This window comes from Dermacentor albipictus, chromosome 8 (genome assembly GCF_038994185.2).
Source record: "Dermacentor albipictus isolate Rhodes 1998 colony chromosome 8, USDA_Dalb.pri_finalv2, whole genome shotgun sequence".
Taxonomy (NCBI): Eukaryota; Metazoa; Arthropoda; class Arachnida; order Ixodida; family Ixodidae; genus Dermacentor; species Dermacentor albipictus.
Genome location: NC_091828.1, coordinates 39,928,366 through 39,946,855, shown reverse-complemented (window position 1 = coordinate 39,946,855; position 18,490 = coordinate 39,928,366). Strand labels below are relative to the sequence as shown.

The window sequence follows — 18,490 nt, the reverse complement described above, 5'->3', positions numbered from 1 at the left end:
ATATTGGCATTTAACATGTCTCGTAACTGTTATTTTTATTGTAAGCCCTCGCAGTCACACCTTTCCCTCCAGCACTCCCTCTACTGAAACGTGGCACTGTCTTTCCATTGGTGTCATGATAATAACGGTAACGGCAGCAGCAAGGCGGGTTAATGCTTGCCTCTTTGATTCCTGTGAGTTTAGTGGTGAAGAATATGGCACGTTCATACATACAGCTGTGCTGCAAAATTTAACATTTGTGATTTTTGGGAGAGCTAATTTGTGTTGGGAAATTTCAAAGATGTGCACCATTGTGGCCTAATAACTAGAGCATTGGTGAGGTTGAAGACGGTGTATTGGTATAGAAGCTTGAAGTTTAATTGCACAACAATTTGACGGGACACAAAGAGAAATACACACAGCAGAATGCTTTGCTGTGTGTGTTACACTTCTTTATGTGCCATTGAATTGTTGTGCGATCCAACTTAAAATAGAGCATTGGGCTTCTTTGGTGCAGGACCGAGGAAGTGTGAGCTATTCGACAACATGCCAGTGCCTTGCCACACACTTATGGAAGTCGGAAGGTTTGCAAACAAAGCTTTGCTTTCAAATCCACCTGCTCATGTAATACAAGTGCTGATTGAAAGAACCATCACTCCAAAATAATGGTGAAATCAATGGCCTGTGAAAAGTGTAATTTGTATATAGACACTGTTGACATAATAGGTGCCATAGCAGTGCCATAATAGGTGCCATACCGGCCTCAAAATTGTACTGGACAGAGCAGTTTGTTTCCTATGTGAAGCTCAACCTCCCATTGCATGCTGTGCAAATAACCAAGCTCAGTTTCTTTTGTGCTACACAACATTCAGTGTAATCTGTTTTTGATTCTAAAGAAGTGCCAAACACCACCTCTTTTTCAAGGACGTCATGGAAATATTTGGCGAGACCTTTTTCAGCCCCTCATAATGGAAGTGTGGCCAGCCAGCTTTGCTTGGATGCCTTTATAGATTTCTGCTCCTGATCATTGTGTGCTATCAAATTGCAGAAGTCTATGCAACTGGTGCAAGGCATTACGTGTTTCTATAGTCGGATACAACTTTAGGAGGCTGCGGAATCTGCACTTTAAGGCAGGTGAACACAAGCCTGCACCAATGGGCACGCACTCGAGACTGATATCGTGCCGCCAGACAGACTAATATTGCTCGTTGGAGAAGGACTATTTCTTTAGACGTGTAGGCAATCGGCTGCTGTGCTTTGGTCATCTGGGTGGGACCTCTCCTGTCTTCTGAAGTTTTATCCGACTGTAAAGGATGCTGCTTTTCATACAACACAAAAGGACAAAGTGTACAGTTATTTGGCCTATGAAATGGATACATCAAAAGTGTGCTTTGCAAGGGCTTAAGATGTGTGAAATATGGTACATGCAATTATAAGACAATGTTAAAGAATATGTCGTATCGAACATGCATGTAATGGCACATTTGAATCAGGGAGTGTTGCAGTCATATGCACAGTCTATAGGGGATAGCATTATTAAGCTACTGCTGTTTCCTTTCTTCATTCTGAATTACACACACCGTTCATCTTGTGGCTAATGAACACGCACTGTATTATTGCACATAGAAAGAACAAACAGCATGATGACGTGTATGCTGCATTAGTGTATTTTTTATTTACATGGTCCAAGAGTGGCACAGGTTGTCTTATGTTTTTGCCTATTTTGAAGGGTCACCAAGTGCATGTTACAAGTCTCCTAATATGCACAGCACAATGTTTACTGCAATAATTTTGTTCATGTTCTTGAATAATAAACAAAATAATAAACTGAAAGCTCCTTTATAAGGTGTCTTCTGTGGGCTCGACAGGAGAGCAGTGAGGGCACCGATACTACTGTTGCGGAGCAGCCCTCTGGACCTTTGCCACACTCTCAAGAGCACCTGCCTGGCGCTCGCCTACTGCCACCAGGCGGTTGAGCGGCTCCAGCAGCAGAATGTTTTGCTGCAAAAAAGTGTATTGGAATGAATCAGCCACGTACAAACCATTATTTACAAAGAAAAATGCTCGTTGCACTATTAGTACTAAGTGCCCTTAAATGTGGAAGCCTCTAGTGTAGTATGCATAGTAAAACAATGCGTTGGGACAACGTTGCTTTATTTTTCAAAACTGGGGTTTTCTTTTTCAGAGCCAATTGTCATGTTCATTAGTGTGCCAGCAGCTGAGGTGGCCCCGCACCTTCACGAGTCTCTACTGTCAGCACCACAAACCTATTTTTGTTCGCTGCAAAACAAATGCCTCACCCTACAATCCCGTCTTATACGAGCTAATTGCATCCTATGCCTACAAACATCATATTCTTGTCCCATTACGCAATTTTCTACCATCCTTGGCTGTATTTCTCTCTCCTCGACATTCATTCTGTAATGCTTATGTAATCACCTGATATGAATTGGCAACAAGTGATCGAATAGGTGCATGGCCTGCCTGCCGATTCCTTTCTTTTTTAATCTCAACTAGCATATCAGTTGCCACGGTTTACTACGCCACTGTCTTCTTGCCTTAATGCTATCTGCAACAATTTTTGTTACTTCGCTTTCTACACAGTCCTTGACATCTCAAGTTTCTTTGTTAACCTCCAGGTTTATGTCCCATATTGCATAATCGGTGGAATGCAATGATTCAAGACTTTCTTCAAGGATATCGGTAACGTGGCGATCACGATTCGGTAATGCCTTCCATGTGTTGTTCAACCCATGAAATTTTTGTATAAGTTTCCTGCTTTATATCAGTACTTGCTATTGATATTTCACTTGGATAAAGATACTCTTCCATAAATTTTGCTAGCTTAATGTCACTCATGAATTTCTGTTGCCTCACCAAGTTAGTGAAGGTTACCTTCATCTATACCATATTTTCGCGGGCCCACTTGCACGTAAAAGCACGAACACTCATTGGTTCTCACTGCCTTCTTTAAACTGCTGGACATTCAGTTCGTTACTACGAAAGTGACTTAATCCGTGCACTCTTATTATGCTAAATATGAAACAGTAGAAATATACTTATCTGCAGTTTGTCGATGTCTCCTTCACTGTGTTAGTAGCGAGATCCATCGTCGGTACCACCTCCTTGTCGCATCGTAGCTATATAGGATGTCTGCCTTTCGCCCACACTATGTAATGTTCGTGACGCTCGCAGTCACGCAGAGTGGAGGAACTCAGCGCACTCGCAGAAGCAGCACCGGACAAGTTGTTTCTTCAGCACTTCGCCGTGAACAGTAGGTGCGCGTTGCGATCTGTAAAATCGCCGAAGCTATTGGCAGTCTTACCGTGTGCACGGGAAGATTGCCCACGGAGGAACAGAACTATCCAAGAAATAGTGGCCTTCGTCGAGCCTGATCACTACGTCGCGCACTGCAAGCTCGTTGTACGCGCATGTTTACACTGGGCATCTCTGATGCTTAGCCACCATGCTTGCCCGGTGAATGGATGTGATGACGCCACTACAGCGCTCCCTCGTGGTATAATGCGAAGCGTACTAAATTACAAATTAGTCTAAGACGCATTCAGTGCACATCTCGTAAGCTTCAAAATGCTTCTAAACCACGTTAAAGTAACTAATAATATTGTACTAAATGCATTTGTTTTACAACTTGCTTCTGCATGTAATGCACTCGGTGGAACGACAAACAAGTGAAAGAAGGCACGACCATGCACCGACGGTATGATCACGTGAGCCCCAGTTTGTCGACCGCCCAGAAGGCAACGCCCAAGTAATGATAGCCAGCCAGAGTGAATCTAGATAAACCAATGAAACTGGAGGCTTGTCGAAAGATAAACTGTGTCTCGGTACCATTAGTGCTTTCATCTTGGGGTGTCGCCAGAGCTCGTGAAGATCCCGAGTTTCGCCAAACTCGGCGCATCCTGCATAGCACCCCTGGTAACTATTTCGTGTCGGAAACAAACTGCAGCACGCAAGAAAAAAAAAACACTGCGAGAAACCGGCCAGCCAGCGTCGCCTCCGTGGAGGAAACGTCACATGCCAGCCGCGCTGTCATTGGCTGCGGTCAGACGACGGTGCAGTTGTCGGACGCGTCGGACGATGAAAATCTGCCCGGTTTGTCGCACGCCGCACGTCCGATCCGGCGCTTCGGCACGGCAAAACACCTCGATTCCGGCTGCCGTTCCGGCGCGTCGGACGCCGGATCGGACACCGAATCGGACCGTGTGTCTCCCGCTTTAATGCGGCTTTGCGTCTGCACGGCCTGCGTGCAGCTGCGTCTGAAAACACCTAAACTTACCGTACCTTGAGCCAAAATTGGCGCGGCTTTTCTGAAACAGCTGTCGTGTCTAGTAGTAGCGTTTTCTTGCTTTGGTGGCGGGGGGGGGGGGAGATGTTACCTTGTGTTTTGCCTCTCCCACATTCCCTGATGTGTATGTGCTGCAAGTGAAGAGGACCAAGGCTCCTCTTTACTCGTTTTGGGACGTGGTCGTATTTACCCCTTCTCTGCCTCCTCTCCCTGCCTCCGCTATATCACCCTACCTACTTCCCCACTGCTCTCACTGTAGTACGAAGTCAAGCCCTGCAGTTTCTGCAATGCTTTTGCGGGGATCATGGATTATTGCAGCAATCGAGTGGGTATATTTGCGACGCGCAGAGAGCTCGAGATGGCATTGTGGGGATGTGACAGAAAGGTCCAAAGCTCCCACCTTTTGGAAAGCAGTATGCGCAATATCTGCGACCGAACCACTCAAGTCTTACCATACATTGACGAATATGTACGTGCCTGGAGGCAACAGCAACAGAGGCGGCAGTCACAGCGAAGTGGTCGGTCAAGCAGCAACACTTTGTCGTTGCGGTAGTCGAATAGCACCATCGTGAAGGGCCGCTTGGAGCCGAACCTGTGGGCTCTAAACTCGCGCATCTCTATCGCCTTGAACACGAACTGTCCCATGGCGTTCTTCACGATGTACTTGTTAGGCAGGTTGAATCCCAAGATTACTGCGCAAATTAAACATATGAACGCAAGTGTGTAGTCTTAGACCCTGCGAACGTTTGTCCGGTCAGCTCTCTTAGGAATGTAATTACTGCACTAACTCAGAAATTGAAAGCGTAAAGTACAGACTATATGAGACGTGTTCTTATCTTTTCCAGTATTAAGGGGTCTCTCCCCGGTTAACAAATGTCGGAAGTTATCGCTCAGCGCAAGGCTCACCCTGGTGTGTCGCAACATATTCCCGAATGCTATTGCTGGTTCTATTTGTTGCCTATCTTGTAGAGGAGCATCCTCTAATCATATTACATGCACAATGCCAATGGTAGTGTACATTCTGGAAATTGTGTGAATGCCAGCGACTACGCAGAAAGGTTCTTCGCGCTGTGTATAAATAACGGACGCTTCAGATTTCGCACATCCGATTTTCGACGATTGATGAGTGTGCTCGCCTCTGTCATCGTGCTCAGGGTTATTTTTTTTTTACTTTTCACAGCTTGCAGATAAATTCATTTGTCAGTTCTGACATGGGATCTTCCTTGAGAACTTCCTGTGGCAATGTAGCGAAGGCTGCGGAGGCGAAGCTCGAACCAGGGAGAGCGCTTGAGAAAGCAGCCCTGCCTTATCATCCCCGTTAATTTAACCTGGGGAATACAACACAAAGAAATTTTTTACAAAGCCTAAGTAAGAGGAAACACACCACCGAGTGTTGACGTTTACCACTTTTGAGGCTTTTCTCCCCCGCGGTGTTAGTAAACGTGGAACCCTAGCATGTATAGAATGCTGCGTCGATTGAGCATATGCTACTAGTCTAGCAGTGGCCTGACTGCTTGACCCAGTAACACATGTGCAGAAACTCCGCCCTCGTAGCTTTCCCTTTATTGCCACAGAAAGTTGCGCACGGCTATAACACACGCCAATGTGGACTTGTGCTGTGGGCAGGCACGTACCCAGGATTTTTTTTCGGGGGGGGCCCACCACCTCCATCATCATCATCATCATCATCATCATCATCATCATCATCATCATCATCCTGTTTTATGTCCACTGCAGGATGAAGGCCTCTCCCTGCAATGCGATCTCCAATTACCCCTGTCCTGCGCCAACCGATTCCAACTAGCGCCCGCGAATTTCCTAATTTCATCGCTCCGTCCAGTCTTTTGTCGTCCTCGATTGCCTTTTTCTTCTCTTGGTAACCATTCTGTAATCCTAATGGTCCAACGGTTATCTAACCGGCGCATTACACGGCCTGCCCAGCTACATTTTTTCCTCTTGATGTCAATTAGAATATCGTCTATACCCGTTCGCTCTCTGATCCAAGCCGCTCTTTCTCTCTCTTAACGTTATGCCTAGCAATCTTCGTTCGATCGCTCTTTGCGTGATCCTTAACTTACTCTCAAGTCTCTGCCCCATATGTCAGCACTGGCAAAATGCACTGATTGCACACCTTACTTTTCAATAATAATGGTAAGCTTCCAGTCAGGAGCTGGCAATGTCTGCCGTATGCGATCCAACCTATTTTTATTCTTCTGTGAATTTCCTTCTGATGATCAGGGTTGCCTGTGATTAATTGACCTATGCAAACGTGCTCCTTCACAGTCTCTAGTGGCCGACTGGCGATCGTGATCTCTTGTTCCTTTGTTGTTGTTGCTGTTGTAGCCTGTGGCACGTGTGGCTCCTACCCACGATGGGGGATCGGCGAAGAAATGGGTGGATTATTCCAAAATAATATAGAGCATAAATTTCCTAATATCTATGCGAATAGCATTGAATAGGGTTGAATTACCGGCTAAAATAAAATCAGGAAGGTGCTGTTGAATGAGGAATAATTAATTTAAAAGTAATAAAAAATAGAATTTAGCAGGGCATTCGTTTAGATTCTGTAAGGAATGTTTGGACAGCGAAGCATGCATCCCTGTGGCTGAATCCCAAAGTGGACGCCCCGAACGAAAGAATTGCAGGTTCCGTCAAATCCAGGCCAAATCTTCGAAAAGGTATCTCCAACAATCTTTTTCTTTACGCAGCAAAGCGGCGGCAAGATAGAAGAAAGTGCTGTATCGTCTCCTCCTCCTCACAAAAAGAACAAAGGGGAGAGGGAACCAAACCCGACCTGTATAAATAGAAATTTATGGAGGGAATGCGGCAGCGTAATTTGGTGAGGCAGACCTCAAGCATCCTTGTGTAACAAGATTCGCTATGCCAGGGAAATGCCAGGTGCTTATACTCTGGAGAAGCTGTCAAATGTGGCTTGCTGGGTTTCTGTGGGTTTCAAATGTAGTTTCTGTCAAATAGGAGTTTCTGTATCCTGTTCATTACTGTTTCTAAGTGAGGTATCGTGACTCCTCTTGGTACTGTATACAGTTCAGCTTAGAATCTTTCCGCTGCTTTTACTATATCTTCGAGATTGCTGATGATATTCCCCTTTTTATCTTTTAGTGCATACATCATGGTTTGTCCTATGCCAGGTTTCGTTTTTACTGATTTCAGGCTTCGTTCGTTTTTTTTTTACGGCTTCTTCAGTGTTTCTCATGTTACAGTTTCGAATATCAGTTATTTTCGCCTTGTTGATCAGTTTTGACAGTTCCGCGAATTGCGTAACGCTGTGCGGCCGCCAGTCCCATACAACCGCGTAGAGCGCAGGACTCTGCGATTCTAGGCGTACTGCGCTCACCGCGAAAGGTTAGAAAAACACCCACATAAGCACAGCAGAGAAGTGGCTACGTGAGGAGGTTCGACCGACAACTGTAGAAGCGTCATTCAAAACAAGTAATTGTTCTCCACTTACGGCGGCGTTTTCTCTACTTCCTTTTTCAATAAAAAGATGTTGATCCATAAACAGTCTCATAAACAACGCTTAACTTTTTTATTATTCGCTTTTGCTTGCAGTTTGGTTGTTGCCTTGGCTCTCTCCCTTAGTATATCGCTTAATTTCTCAACTCCTTGCGATTTTTGTGTCCAGTTGCCAATTTTGCATGAAAATTGCTATACAGTTAGGGAAAAACAGACGAGGTAACGGGCGACAGTCATCTTGCTTATGGGTTTAAGGTTTATTGGAGGGTTTCATGATGGGCGCTCTTTCACATTATTTTATTTCCCACCTTATCTAACCCATATCACGTGTATAAGGTTCCGGGCATCTGCCAGTGTCGCGGCGAGCCGTAACTCAAGAAAATAATGAAGCACAGGGAAAAGTTAAACGCAATTGGCGTTTTCTCCGGCCGCAACTCGTTCCATGAGAGTACAGACCAGCTGAGTAACAGCCGCATCCCTCTCCTGGTCCCAGGATCAGCCTAAACACAGAAGGTTGAACTAACAAAAGCAACAGCTATGCGCGTGAAGGCTGCATAGATGGTGACAACTGAACGCATCTCGAGTTAATCGCGCGGGTGCGGAATCTATGAGAAACCTGTCCTTCACATTACAGGAGGTGCCGATAACTACCGCCGTCTAAAAGGAGTGAAAAAGGCAGCATAATGCTGACCGATGAACAGCTGTCAAGTCTTAACATTGATCTGGTGGCGCTTTAGGGATGTGTGAGGAGTGGTGGCGTGGGTGGGGACAGGGGGGGGGGGGGTATGCCACTTGATTTCGGGGGGGGCCCGGGCCCCCCCGGGCCCCCCCCTGGGTACGTGCCTGGCTGTGGGCTGTAAAAAAAACATACCGACCACCTTGGACGACCACCCGCGCACAAGCCACAGTATGATCCCGAATGAATTTGCCCAACTTTCCGTTGAGCTGCAGTATTCACTATTTTACGGAAGCGTTTTAAAACACTATTTTACGGAAGCGTTTTGAGTGCCAATGCACTGGGCTGCTAACACTGCCGTTTTGTGTATGTGACAGCCGAATTCACGTTACCATACAGTCCATTCGTATACATGGAAATTGTTTTACGAATGCGTTCAATGTTCAACGGCCATGTTATTCGACGTCTATTTGCACAACACTGGGGAATTTTTCATTGAATAACCATGCATGGTCGCGCCCAAGAATCAAAAATAGTATATAAGGTCCCAAAGGGTAATACTGTCAGTGATCGAATCAACATATTGTTATGTTTAGACTGACACAAAGGAACAAATTGCTATATACAAGAGCAGCGCAGCCAGACGCCAAGATGTAAGCGAGCTGGTGTGAAGCCCAGATGCCCGTCTTCGTCTTCATTTGCACCAGTCTCTTAAGCACCCGTAGTCACCAACATCATGAGCCTATTAATATGTCGGCAGCAGAACGAAGCCCTTTCCATGCGATCCCAATCACCACTGTCCTGCGCCAACTGATTCCAACTTGCACCTGCAAAGATGCTTATTTCATCATCCCACCTAGTTTTCTGCAATCCTCGACTGCACTCCTCTTCTTTTGGCACTCATTCTGTAACTGGAATCGTTCACCGGTTACCCATCCTACACATTACATGGTCAGCCCAGGTTCATTTTATTCTCTTAGTTTTAATTGGAATAGCGGGTATCGCCGCTTGCTTTCACACCTCTTGTATAGCAAGATACACATTGGTGGCAAAAACAGCGTTCCACTCCCTTTAGATCTTGGGGCCAAGCAAAGAGCTGCAGGGCTTGCGCCTGGCAACATGTACTATATCACTAGTGGTCGGAGCGGAGGATGTTTCAAGGCTGGCTGGAACGATTTCGTATATGACATCAGTACGTGGTCTCGAGCTCATGGCGAACGACGTGAGTTGCGTTGTCACATGGGATTGTGTGGAAGGGATGGTCTTCACAAGTCGATGTGGCAGCGGTGGCAACGTTATTTGGCCGTCGCACGATGTGGGATGGGATACGTCGGCTCTTAGCTTGTTCAAGGCAGCGACAATCTTTGATAATGACATCAGTAGTAAAAACGTTGCCGAAATTGAGCTAGTTGAAGACGTAATCAGCGCTACCCTTTAAAAAATTGTGCCACCTTTTTGTTTCAGGCATCTTGTTAGCTTTGCATCAAAGAGCCCAGACGTCTTGTATGTATGAAATGTGGGGCTCTGGGAACGCGTGGTAAGTGCCTTTTTTTGCTGTAACTGTGCGGCCGAAGGGGTAGCCGAACAGTTCGTGAAATTATCAGTGCCCCTGCTTGATAATTCGTCTTCGGGTGTTCGGTGCCACAAGCGTTGGGTGCCGCTTGGGCAAAAAAAAAGAAGAACGTTAGCGAGCATGATTGTTGGATTCCAGCTGTTGTTAGTGCTATCGTGTTCATAAATCTTGATCCACTCTTTGCCGGGAAAGCAGAAAAACAGACCTGTGTTACGAGCGTAGGAATGCGTCACGACTGGAGCACGCCGAGTCATAGCCGACGCTGGTGGTGTGTCTTCTCCGGGAGACGTTGAAACGAGCTGGATGTAGCGACCATTGCCGAGCTCCGTGGTGAGAACGGCAGTCACAAACCTCCAGCAAAGTATTGATAAGCAATGGTTTTACTCGATGATTTTATTGCGCCCAATATTAAGATGCGAAGCGACCATGCTGGTTATATGCAAATGAGGGAGATGACGTTCATAAATAAATGGTGACACTAATTCCCCCTTGTACGAAAGCAGCCAGCGTGGCCGCAAATTAAGGTAGCATAGAACATCGATGAAATGACATGAGGCACGAAACATGCATGATTTCTGTCCCGTGGAAGCATCGCTGAGTCAATGCTTCAACAGGCGTAAGGCTGTAGCTCACTGAGGAGCTCTGCTCTGCGATTTTGTAGTGGCCGACGTAACAAGATTGAAGCTTTTCACATAAACCAGTCATTCGCACAGGAGTCCAAAGCAGTACATCATCACCAGGGCGGTAGAAACTACATGGTGGGTGGCACCATAAGGACTCTTGCTGTGTTCTTGGCTCGGTGTTTATGTGTTTGTGTTGATGTGCTCGGTGTTATGTGATCTAGCCTCGGTGTTTATGTGAACACGGTTACGGCATTAGGTAAGACGAGACACAAACTGGTCACAAATGAATGGTGTAAAGTCTTGACAGGACCAAAAAAAGAAAAGAAAACGTCGAGGGCAGAGTTTCAATGTCGGCCGTAGACCAGGAAAGACGGAGAGTAGCCTATGGTACGCTGGAGTGTTGGTGTAGGCAAATGTTACAAAGGCGAGAATGACATCCCACTTACGATGGTCAGATTGGACATACATGGGCAGCATACCACTGCGCGTGTGAATTATACAATCTATCACCCATTGGTTTCGGATTGGTAGCCGGACATCGTCTTGTCCACGGTGTTGCAAGCTCGGAGAACTTCAACAAGCGTTTTTCAGAGAAATGCCTCGCCGTGGTCGCTCAAAAGGGAGCGAACGGCTCCACAGCTTAAGTAGATGGCTTGAAGGAAGAAGGGAGCCACTTCCAAAGAGCTCCCTGAGCGGACAGAGGTAGTTTCTGTGTACGGTGTCAAGTGAGCCACCGTAGTAAGGGTCCATGGGTTCTCATCGGCAGTGGCCGGAAAAAGTGCCGTAAAGGCCAATGCTGACGACAGCGAAGGGTTCTCCTGGACAAGGTATTGTAGCGTACCGGGGGAGGGCAGTGGTAGGACGATTGCGACATATCCATCTACGCTGGTTGAAAGGCCTGACCGGAAGAATCGACTGCGTATTAACTCACAGGTTTCGCAGTTACGCAAGTGCCTAGACGTCGGGTCATCGTGTGAAGCCTGGATAACTTCAGGACCGAGAGATCACTTTATGACAGGAACCCATCGATGGTCCTCCAAATGAAAACTGTAGCTGTAGAGACCATCATTCTGTAATCTGAATAGTATGGGCTGTCTATGAAGCGTTGAGTCAATCGTTGAGTGGTTCACGTGATTCATGACATCATCGCAATTAGGATCAGTGCGCTGGTTAGCTGAAAACACAGAAGGGCTGCTGCATGACAACTTGGTCAGTTAAGCAATAGGTAAAAGCGAAAACATGGCGTCCACGTAGCCATGTTGACAAGGTGACACAACGTGATCGAAATATGACGGTAGTGCGCACTAGGAGAGTGCGTCGGCCGCTTGGTGCTTTCTTCCGGATTTGTAATCGAGATCGAAGTCATATACTTCTGAGCATCTGAATCTGAAAATTCAGCGGCCATGCCGTCCTGGCAAGTTTTCGAACGTTGATAAGCAACATAAAACCTGATTGTCGGTAACAGCAGTGAAATGCCGACCGTGGATGCATGGGATCAATTCCTACAGGGACCATAGAACAGCCAGGAACTCCGGTTCGGTGATTGTGTACTTCTTTTCCGCAGAAGTGATAACGTGGCTTCCGTATACGACGACTTTCCTGCGATTAGCGCGGTCGCACTGCAACAGCACTGCGCTAAATCCTTGGCCGATACCATCAGTGTGCACTATGTGGGTGCCTGACCATCATATAGACAAAGGAGGCATGGGGAGGTCAAGACGCGCTTAGGTTCCAGAAAACCGGCGTCGCACAGACTGCACCACTATAAGGAATTGGCCGTGGCAAGAAGTCCACGGAAGGGCGCGGCCATAGTGGCGAAGTTCCGAATGAAAATTTTGAAGTATGGGGTGAGACCGAGGAAGCTACGCAGTCATTTTGCAGGAAGTGGGCGTGGATAGTTGAGCACTGCGTAAACCTTCGGATCAGCCTGAACGCCGTATTCGTTTACAAGATGATCCAGGACCTTAATCTCTGTGCTAGCAAAGTACCACTGTTTATTTCGTGACCAGCACGACCAAGGCACGTGAGCATGCACTTCGTCGAGACGGTGCAAACACTCAGGCAAACTCGACTAAAAGACGACAATGTCGCCCAGATAACCTAGGCAGATTTTCAACTGAAATCTGCGAAGACCAGTTTTAATCATACTTTTAAACGTGGTAGAGCATTGCAAAAACCGAAAGGCATTACGTTGAACTCGTAAACGCACTAGGAGTAGAAAAGGTGACCTTTTTTGTCAGCTTCACCATGAGAGTATGCCCCTGGCCAGAAAGAAGATCTAGGCTGGCGAAATATTGGGCCCCTTGCAGAGAACCAAGTGCGGTATCGATATGTAGCATCGTATAAACATCCTTGCAAGTGATCTTGAGCGCGCGGTAATCAATACAAAACAAAAATAACGATCCGTTTTTACCGTCCATTAGGCGCACGTGCATCATGGTCCCTCCGTGATCGCGGAGGGCTGTATTCTTTCTATTTTTCATTACTTTTTGTTAACCTAATCCCTTTTATCCCGCTTCTCCTTTTTGTACGTTTTGTAAACTTTATACTTGATAATTACTTTTCTACCTGCGACGGTACCAAACAAAGAAAAATATTCGTTGTCTAGCATTGTAATAATTACGTAACAAATTTCTCGGTTCGCGCTTGATCGCTGTTCGGAGCAGTTTTTCCTCAATTTCCAAGCTCGTATAATATGTTTTTCGCGTCCCTTTCTCCAGTCTGCCCCCACGGCCAGAGGCGTGTGTTAAAGGCGACCCCGAAGGAATATTGCCATCCTACCTATCGAGCTAGGCAGCGCTTCGATAACTTTTCCCTTCTTTAAAAGATGAAAAATCGCACGCATAGTCCTTACGCCCGACCAAAAGATGTGTCCAAAATGTGGCTCATAGGTGGCTTTTTAAACCTCTTCTAAACAGTCGTTCCATCCGGGAAGCTTACACGCCGCATCTAGGGCCCATAGGTTGACATCTTCTCGAGCAAGTAGGGCGCATAGAATTCTGAATTCGCTAAATAAGGGGTTCCTGCAGAATCCGTCGCTGCACACCGGGGCCACGTGTGGCGCGCTTACAATCGATCATGGATCACGGACAACCGGAGCTAGTTTTTTTGCACCTACGTTGCTCTGGGTTGGGCTTCTGCCCCTTAAGGAGACCTCGCAGCCTCTAGGGTCAACTGACTGACCTATTTCGGACGTTCAGATTCGATGTTGAGAAGTCCGAATCCATTGTGTGTGTTCTTTATTTAGGTTTTACTGCTTAAGTGGCATGGAGCAGAAGTAGAACATCTTAGCTCCTCCTTTACACTACATCCCCAGGCTTAGAATGACGCCTAACATCGAAAAAAAAAGAAAAATGCTGAGAGATAGTGGTGTTAACTATACAAGCGTAGGTGCAACCAAACTACGAGAGCCGCTACGCCTCAACAAAAGACACTCCCTCACCAGAACAGCAATATACCTCCCTGGTGCAGTATTCGGCCACTACCTCCGTCATGACTCCCACAAATAACACATCGCCCTCAGTCTTCAGCAGCTGCAGAACACATGACCAAGGCGACGGTCAGACCTACGACGCGGCAGAACGTGCTATGAATCTGTGGACATCGACAGGCCGCCACTGAGAATTGAACATGGCAACGGTCAAAACGCAAACCATTTCGACTGAAGCTACCTTAGCAGGACTCTTAGGAACTATCGGGCATTGCGTCGGATATTTTCCTTAGTTAGGTTAGAAGTCCTGGCGAGGCTTATACACTGCTGACCAACGACCATGTCCTCTCTTGCAGAGGAATTCCACCTGAGAAACCATGCGCGGCAGGATTCCTAATGAATAGGTACTTAGCGGGCAACACTGATGAGTTTTACAGCATTATTTAGAGGGTATAGTGGTAGCCCTAATAAAGCTAAATATGAGGTATAGAATAAAAGTAGCACAAACCTATGATCCAACTTCCAGCCATGATGATTAAGAAATAGAGCAGTGTTTAGAAGATGCTGAACTAGCGGGAAGAAAAGTGAAAACTCAGTATACTGTAGTCATGGCAGACTTGAATGCAAAAGTGGGGGGAAAGCGGGCTGGAGAACAAACAATGGGCAACCACGGCATCTATACCAGGAACACTACACGAGATATGTTGGTAGAATTTGCGGAAAGCAACAAACTCCAAATAATGACTACCTTCTTCAGGGAGGGTAGTAACAGGAATTGGAAAAGCCCTAATGGATACATAAGAAACGAAAGGATTTCATAATCTCTGCCGTTCCAGCATAGTGAAGGATGCAGAAGTGTTAGGTAGGGTAGTGCGCAGTGGGTATAGGTTAGTGAGGGCTAGGTTTCCCTCAAATGAAGACATGAACAGCAAAATTAGTCAAGAAACTGGCCAACGTATACTTAGAAAGGGTAAAAGCTGCCGAGTTCAGGCTGGTGCTTGCAAACAAATGTGCAGCTTTTTATCAGAGAGGTGAAGGTGACAGAGGTAATGAATGAAACCCTAACTAAGCCTGCTTCAGAAGCAGCAGTTGAAGGTGCAGGTAACGTACCTAAGCAAACAATAGGCAAACTATCCCAGGCAACAAGTGGCCTAATAAAGAAACGACAATGTAAGGAATTGCCGAACCCAAGAGGTCAGATAGAATTCTCGGAAGTGTCACAACTGTTCAAAGAGGAGAAAGCAAGGGATATTCGAAATTATGACGCGAGGAAGACAGAGGAAGCAGTCAAAAATGTACGCAGCTTCAAATCAATGAGAAGAAAACTCGGCATAGCACAAGCAAAGATGCATGCACTGAAAGATCAATAGGGTAATATCATCAGCAATTTCGATGACATAATAAAGACAGCCGCAGAATTCCATACTCACTTGTACAGTACCCAGAGCATCAACGCTACCGCATTTCGAGGTAGGAATGGAGCAGCATACAAAGGCTTCCTGCATAACTAGCGACAAAATTATAATATTCTTGCAAGACATGAAACCGCCGAAAGTGGCAGGAAAAGATGGAAAAGCAGTCGATGTAAGCAAAGATGGAAGAAATATCACGTTTCAAAAGCATGCTGCCCTTCTTTAAAAATGTCTAAGGACTAGATTAGTTCCAGAGAACTGGAAGCACACCAACATGATACTAATCCACAAAAGTGTGACGTTAAAGTATTGAAATAATAACAGCCCATTAGCTTACTTACAGGACCGCAGAAAATATTCACGAAATATTGTTCGATAGAATAAGGGCAACATTTGTCTTCAATTAAGCAAGAGAACAGCCGGGCTTCAGGAAGGGATATTCTACAATAGGTCACATTCCGTTTGATCAATCTGATAGTCGAGAAATCTGCATAGTAGAATCAACCTCTCTATATGCCTTTTATATGTTATGAAAATGCATTCAATTGAGTATGCATACCAGCAGTCATACAGGCAAGGATTAGGGAGGCATGCGCGAACATCTTGGGAAATCTGTGTATTTCCGAGAAACCTTGGTTCTATACAAGGAAAGCAGCTATACCTATAAAAGGGTCAGACAAGCAGACGCAATCTCTCCAATGATATTCACTGCATGCTTGGGAGTATTATTGAAGCTATTAAACTGGGAAGATGTAGGAGTGAGGATCACACGGTGCATATCTGAGTAACCTTCAGTTTGCACCTGTCATTGTCCTGCGCAGCAACCGTGGGGACGGATTTTAAAAAATAATTGAGAACCTTAACATAGAAAGAGTAAGAGTGAGGTTGAAGAATAATACGTGGAAGGCAAAGGTAATGTCCAATAGCCCGGCAAGGGTTCAAGATTGTGAGTCGGCGAAGGAATGCGTGTACCTAGGTCAGTTACTCACAGGAGATCCTGATCATGAGAAGAAAATCTGATGAGAAAGAAAAATGGGATGGAATTCTTACGGCAGGCATTGCCAGATCCTGACTTGGAACTTACCACTACGATTGAAAAGAAAGGTACGCAATCAATGCATTCAACCGGTGCTAACATATTGGGCAAAAACTTGGAGGTTGACAAAGACGTTCGAGAACAAGTTTAAGACTGCGCAAGGAACGATGGAGCGTAAATGCTTCGCATAACGCTAAGAGACAGGAATAGAGTAGTGTGCATCAGAGATCAAACGGGCATAACCGATATACCGATGGACATTAGGAGAACAAATGGATCTATGCAGGCCCTGTGATGCGTAGGATGAATAAACGATGGACCAGTAGAGTCACAAAATTGGTGTCAAGGGGAGGAAATTGCCGTCGAGGATGTCAGAAAACTATGTGGGGTGATGAAATTAGGAAATTCGCGGGCACAAGTTGGAATCAGGTGGCGCAGTACAGGTGTAATTGGGTATCGCAAGCAGAGGCCTTCGTCCTGCAGTGGACATCAAATAGGCTGCTGCTGACGATTATGAAAACGACCAGTAATGACCAAGAACTTGTAGAGGGGCGCATGATGTTCTTTTCCAGCATGTCGGCGGCGTTCTCCTCGATGATTCGGTGTTCTGGTAAGAGGCCCGGTAGGGACGACGGCGTGCAATAGTTTTGCGATTGGTCTCGATGCGGTGGGATACGACGGCAGTTTCTACGAGTAAAGGCGAATTGGCGTCAAAGGATCAGTGGTGCTTCGTAAGCAAATCTAGCAATACGTGAGTCTGTGAAGAGGTAGGTTCAGGGCATATTGCGGAAGCAAGGCGGATGGAGTAGCAGGTTTACCTGCCGAGGCGGAGCTTGAGAAGCATCAAGAGGAACAACTGAGACTGGTGGTGTGTCCACGAAGGACGTCGCAGTGGTGCCTTGGATTGTATGAACAGCTGTAATGAACGTACAACCACCTTTGAAACGCAGCGGACATAAAGCGAAGACCTCACGGGAAATTGAACAGCCATACGGAGTGAGAAGCAGATCCTCATCGGTGATGGCGGGGGACGAAGCGAACAAGTTTCTCGTCACCGGGAGGGAGCACAGAAGTGGCAGCTATGAAAAAAAGGCAATCGTCTTTCGTCGGCCCCAGGAGAATGGTCGCTCTCTCGCTTGAACGCGTTGATGGTACAACATCAAAGCGGACGACGAAGAGACAAAGTCCCAACCTAAAATAAATTTGTGAGTGCACGGGAATAAAATGACAGGCTGTGACGGATACCACCAATTATGGCACGTGCAGTACCATAGCGTGGAGGGCTGAATACTGCTTACCCGCATTTTCACGAACCAGAATGTAGGCCTAGTCAGGAAACATGCTTTGTCTGTCTCAATTTGCCTCATCTTGTTGGCATCATACGTACATTGTTTTATATCCACACATGTCAGAATGAACCGTATCGATTTAGGCGCAAGTGAACGACCAAATTCAGGATACAAGCGAGGATGACAACGACGATAGCAACGATGAAGACAACGAGTACAACGGAAGCCTAGAATGGGCCTTTTTCAGCACGCGGAAACCAAACAGAAAAGTCAATCGACCTCATTTCGCCCTCTCTATCAGGCTACTTAACGAGGTACACGTGCATAACATCCCTAAGCAGGCTATAACAGCAGCACTAGAGATGACAGCAAGAAGTTAGGAACTTGCAGAATTACCAATTTTCCGCTATGACCCTGCAGCAAACTGCATAAAGGTTGCTGTCAGGGATGAAGAGCACGCGAAGAGCCTTGCGGCCCTGACAGGACTGGCTGAGAAAATGAGCTGTCGCATTCGTACGTATGAAGTGATAATTGAAAGAGCGCCAACACAGAAGGTGGGGCATAGTCGGGAGGTCATCAAGGTGTGTCCCGGCCAGACATTGAATGTATCAAGGATCACTTGAGATGCGAGATGGCAACTGTCCTAGAGGCATGTCTGCTCGGGAAGACGAACATGCTGCTACTAACGTTTA

The 18,490-nt window shown here is 46.3% G+C and overlaps 1 protein-coding gene across 2 annotated transcripts in view; it reads right to left on the bottom strand.

The window, feature by feature from the left end:
* Positions 1-18,490, bottom strand: part of LOC135915213 (phospholipid scramblase 1-like) — a 109,182-nt gene that overhangs the window by 21,884 nt on the left and 68,808 nt on the right. For both annotated transcript variants that reach the window (XM_065448238.2, XM_065448237.2), the window contains exon 3: positions 4,763-4,977. In XM_065448238.2, coding sequence (XP_065304310.2) covers positions 4,763-4,977 — 215 coding nt within the window. The remainder of the gene's footprint in view (positions 1-4,762; positions 4,978-18,490) is intronic.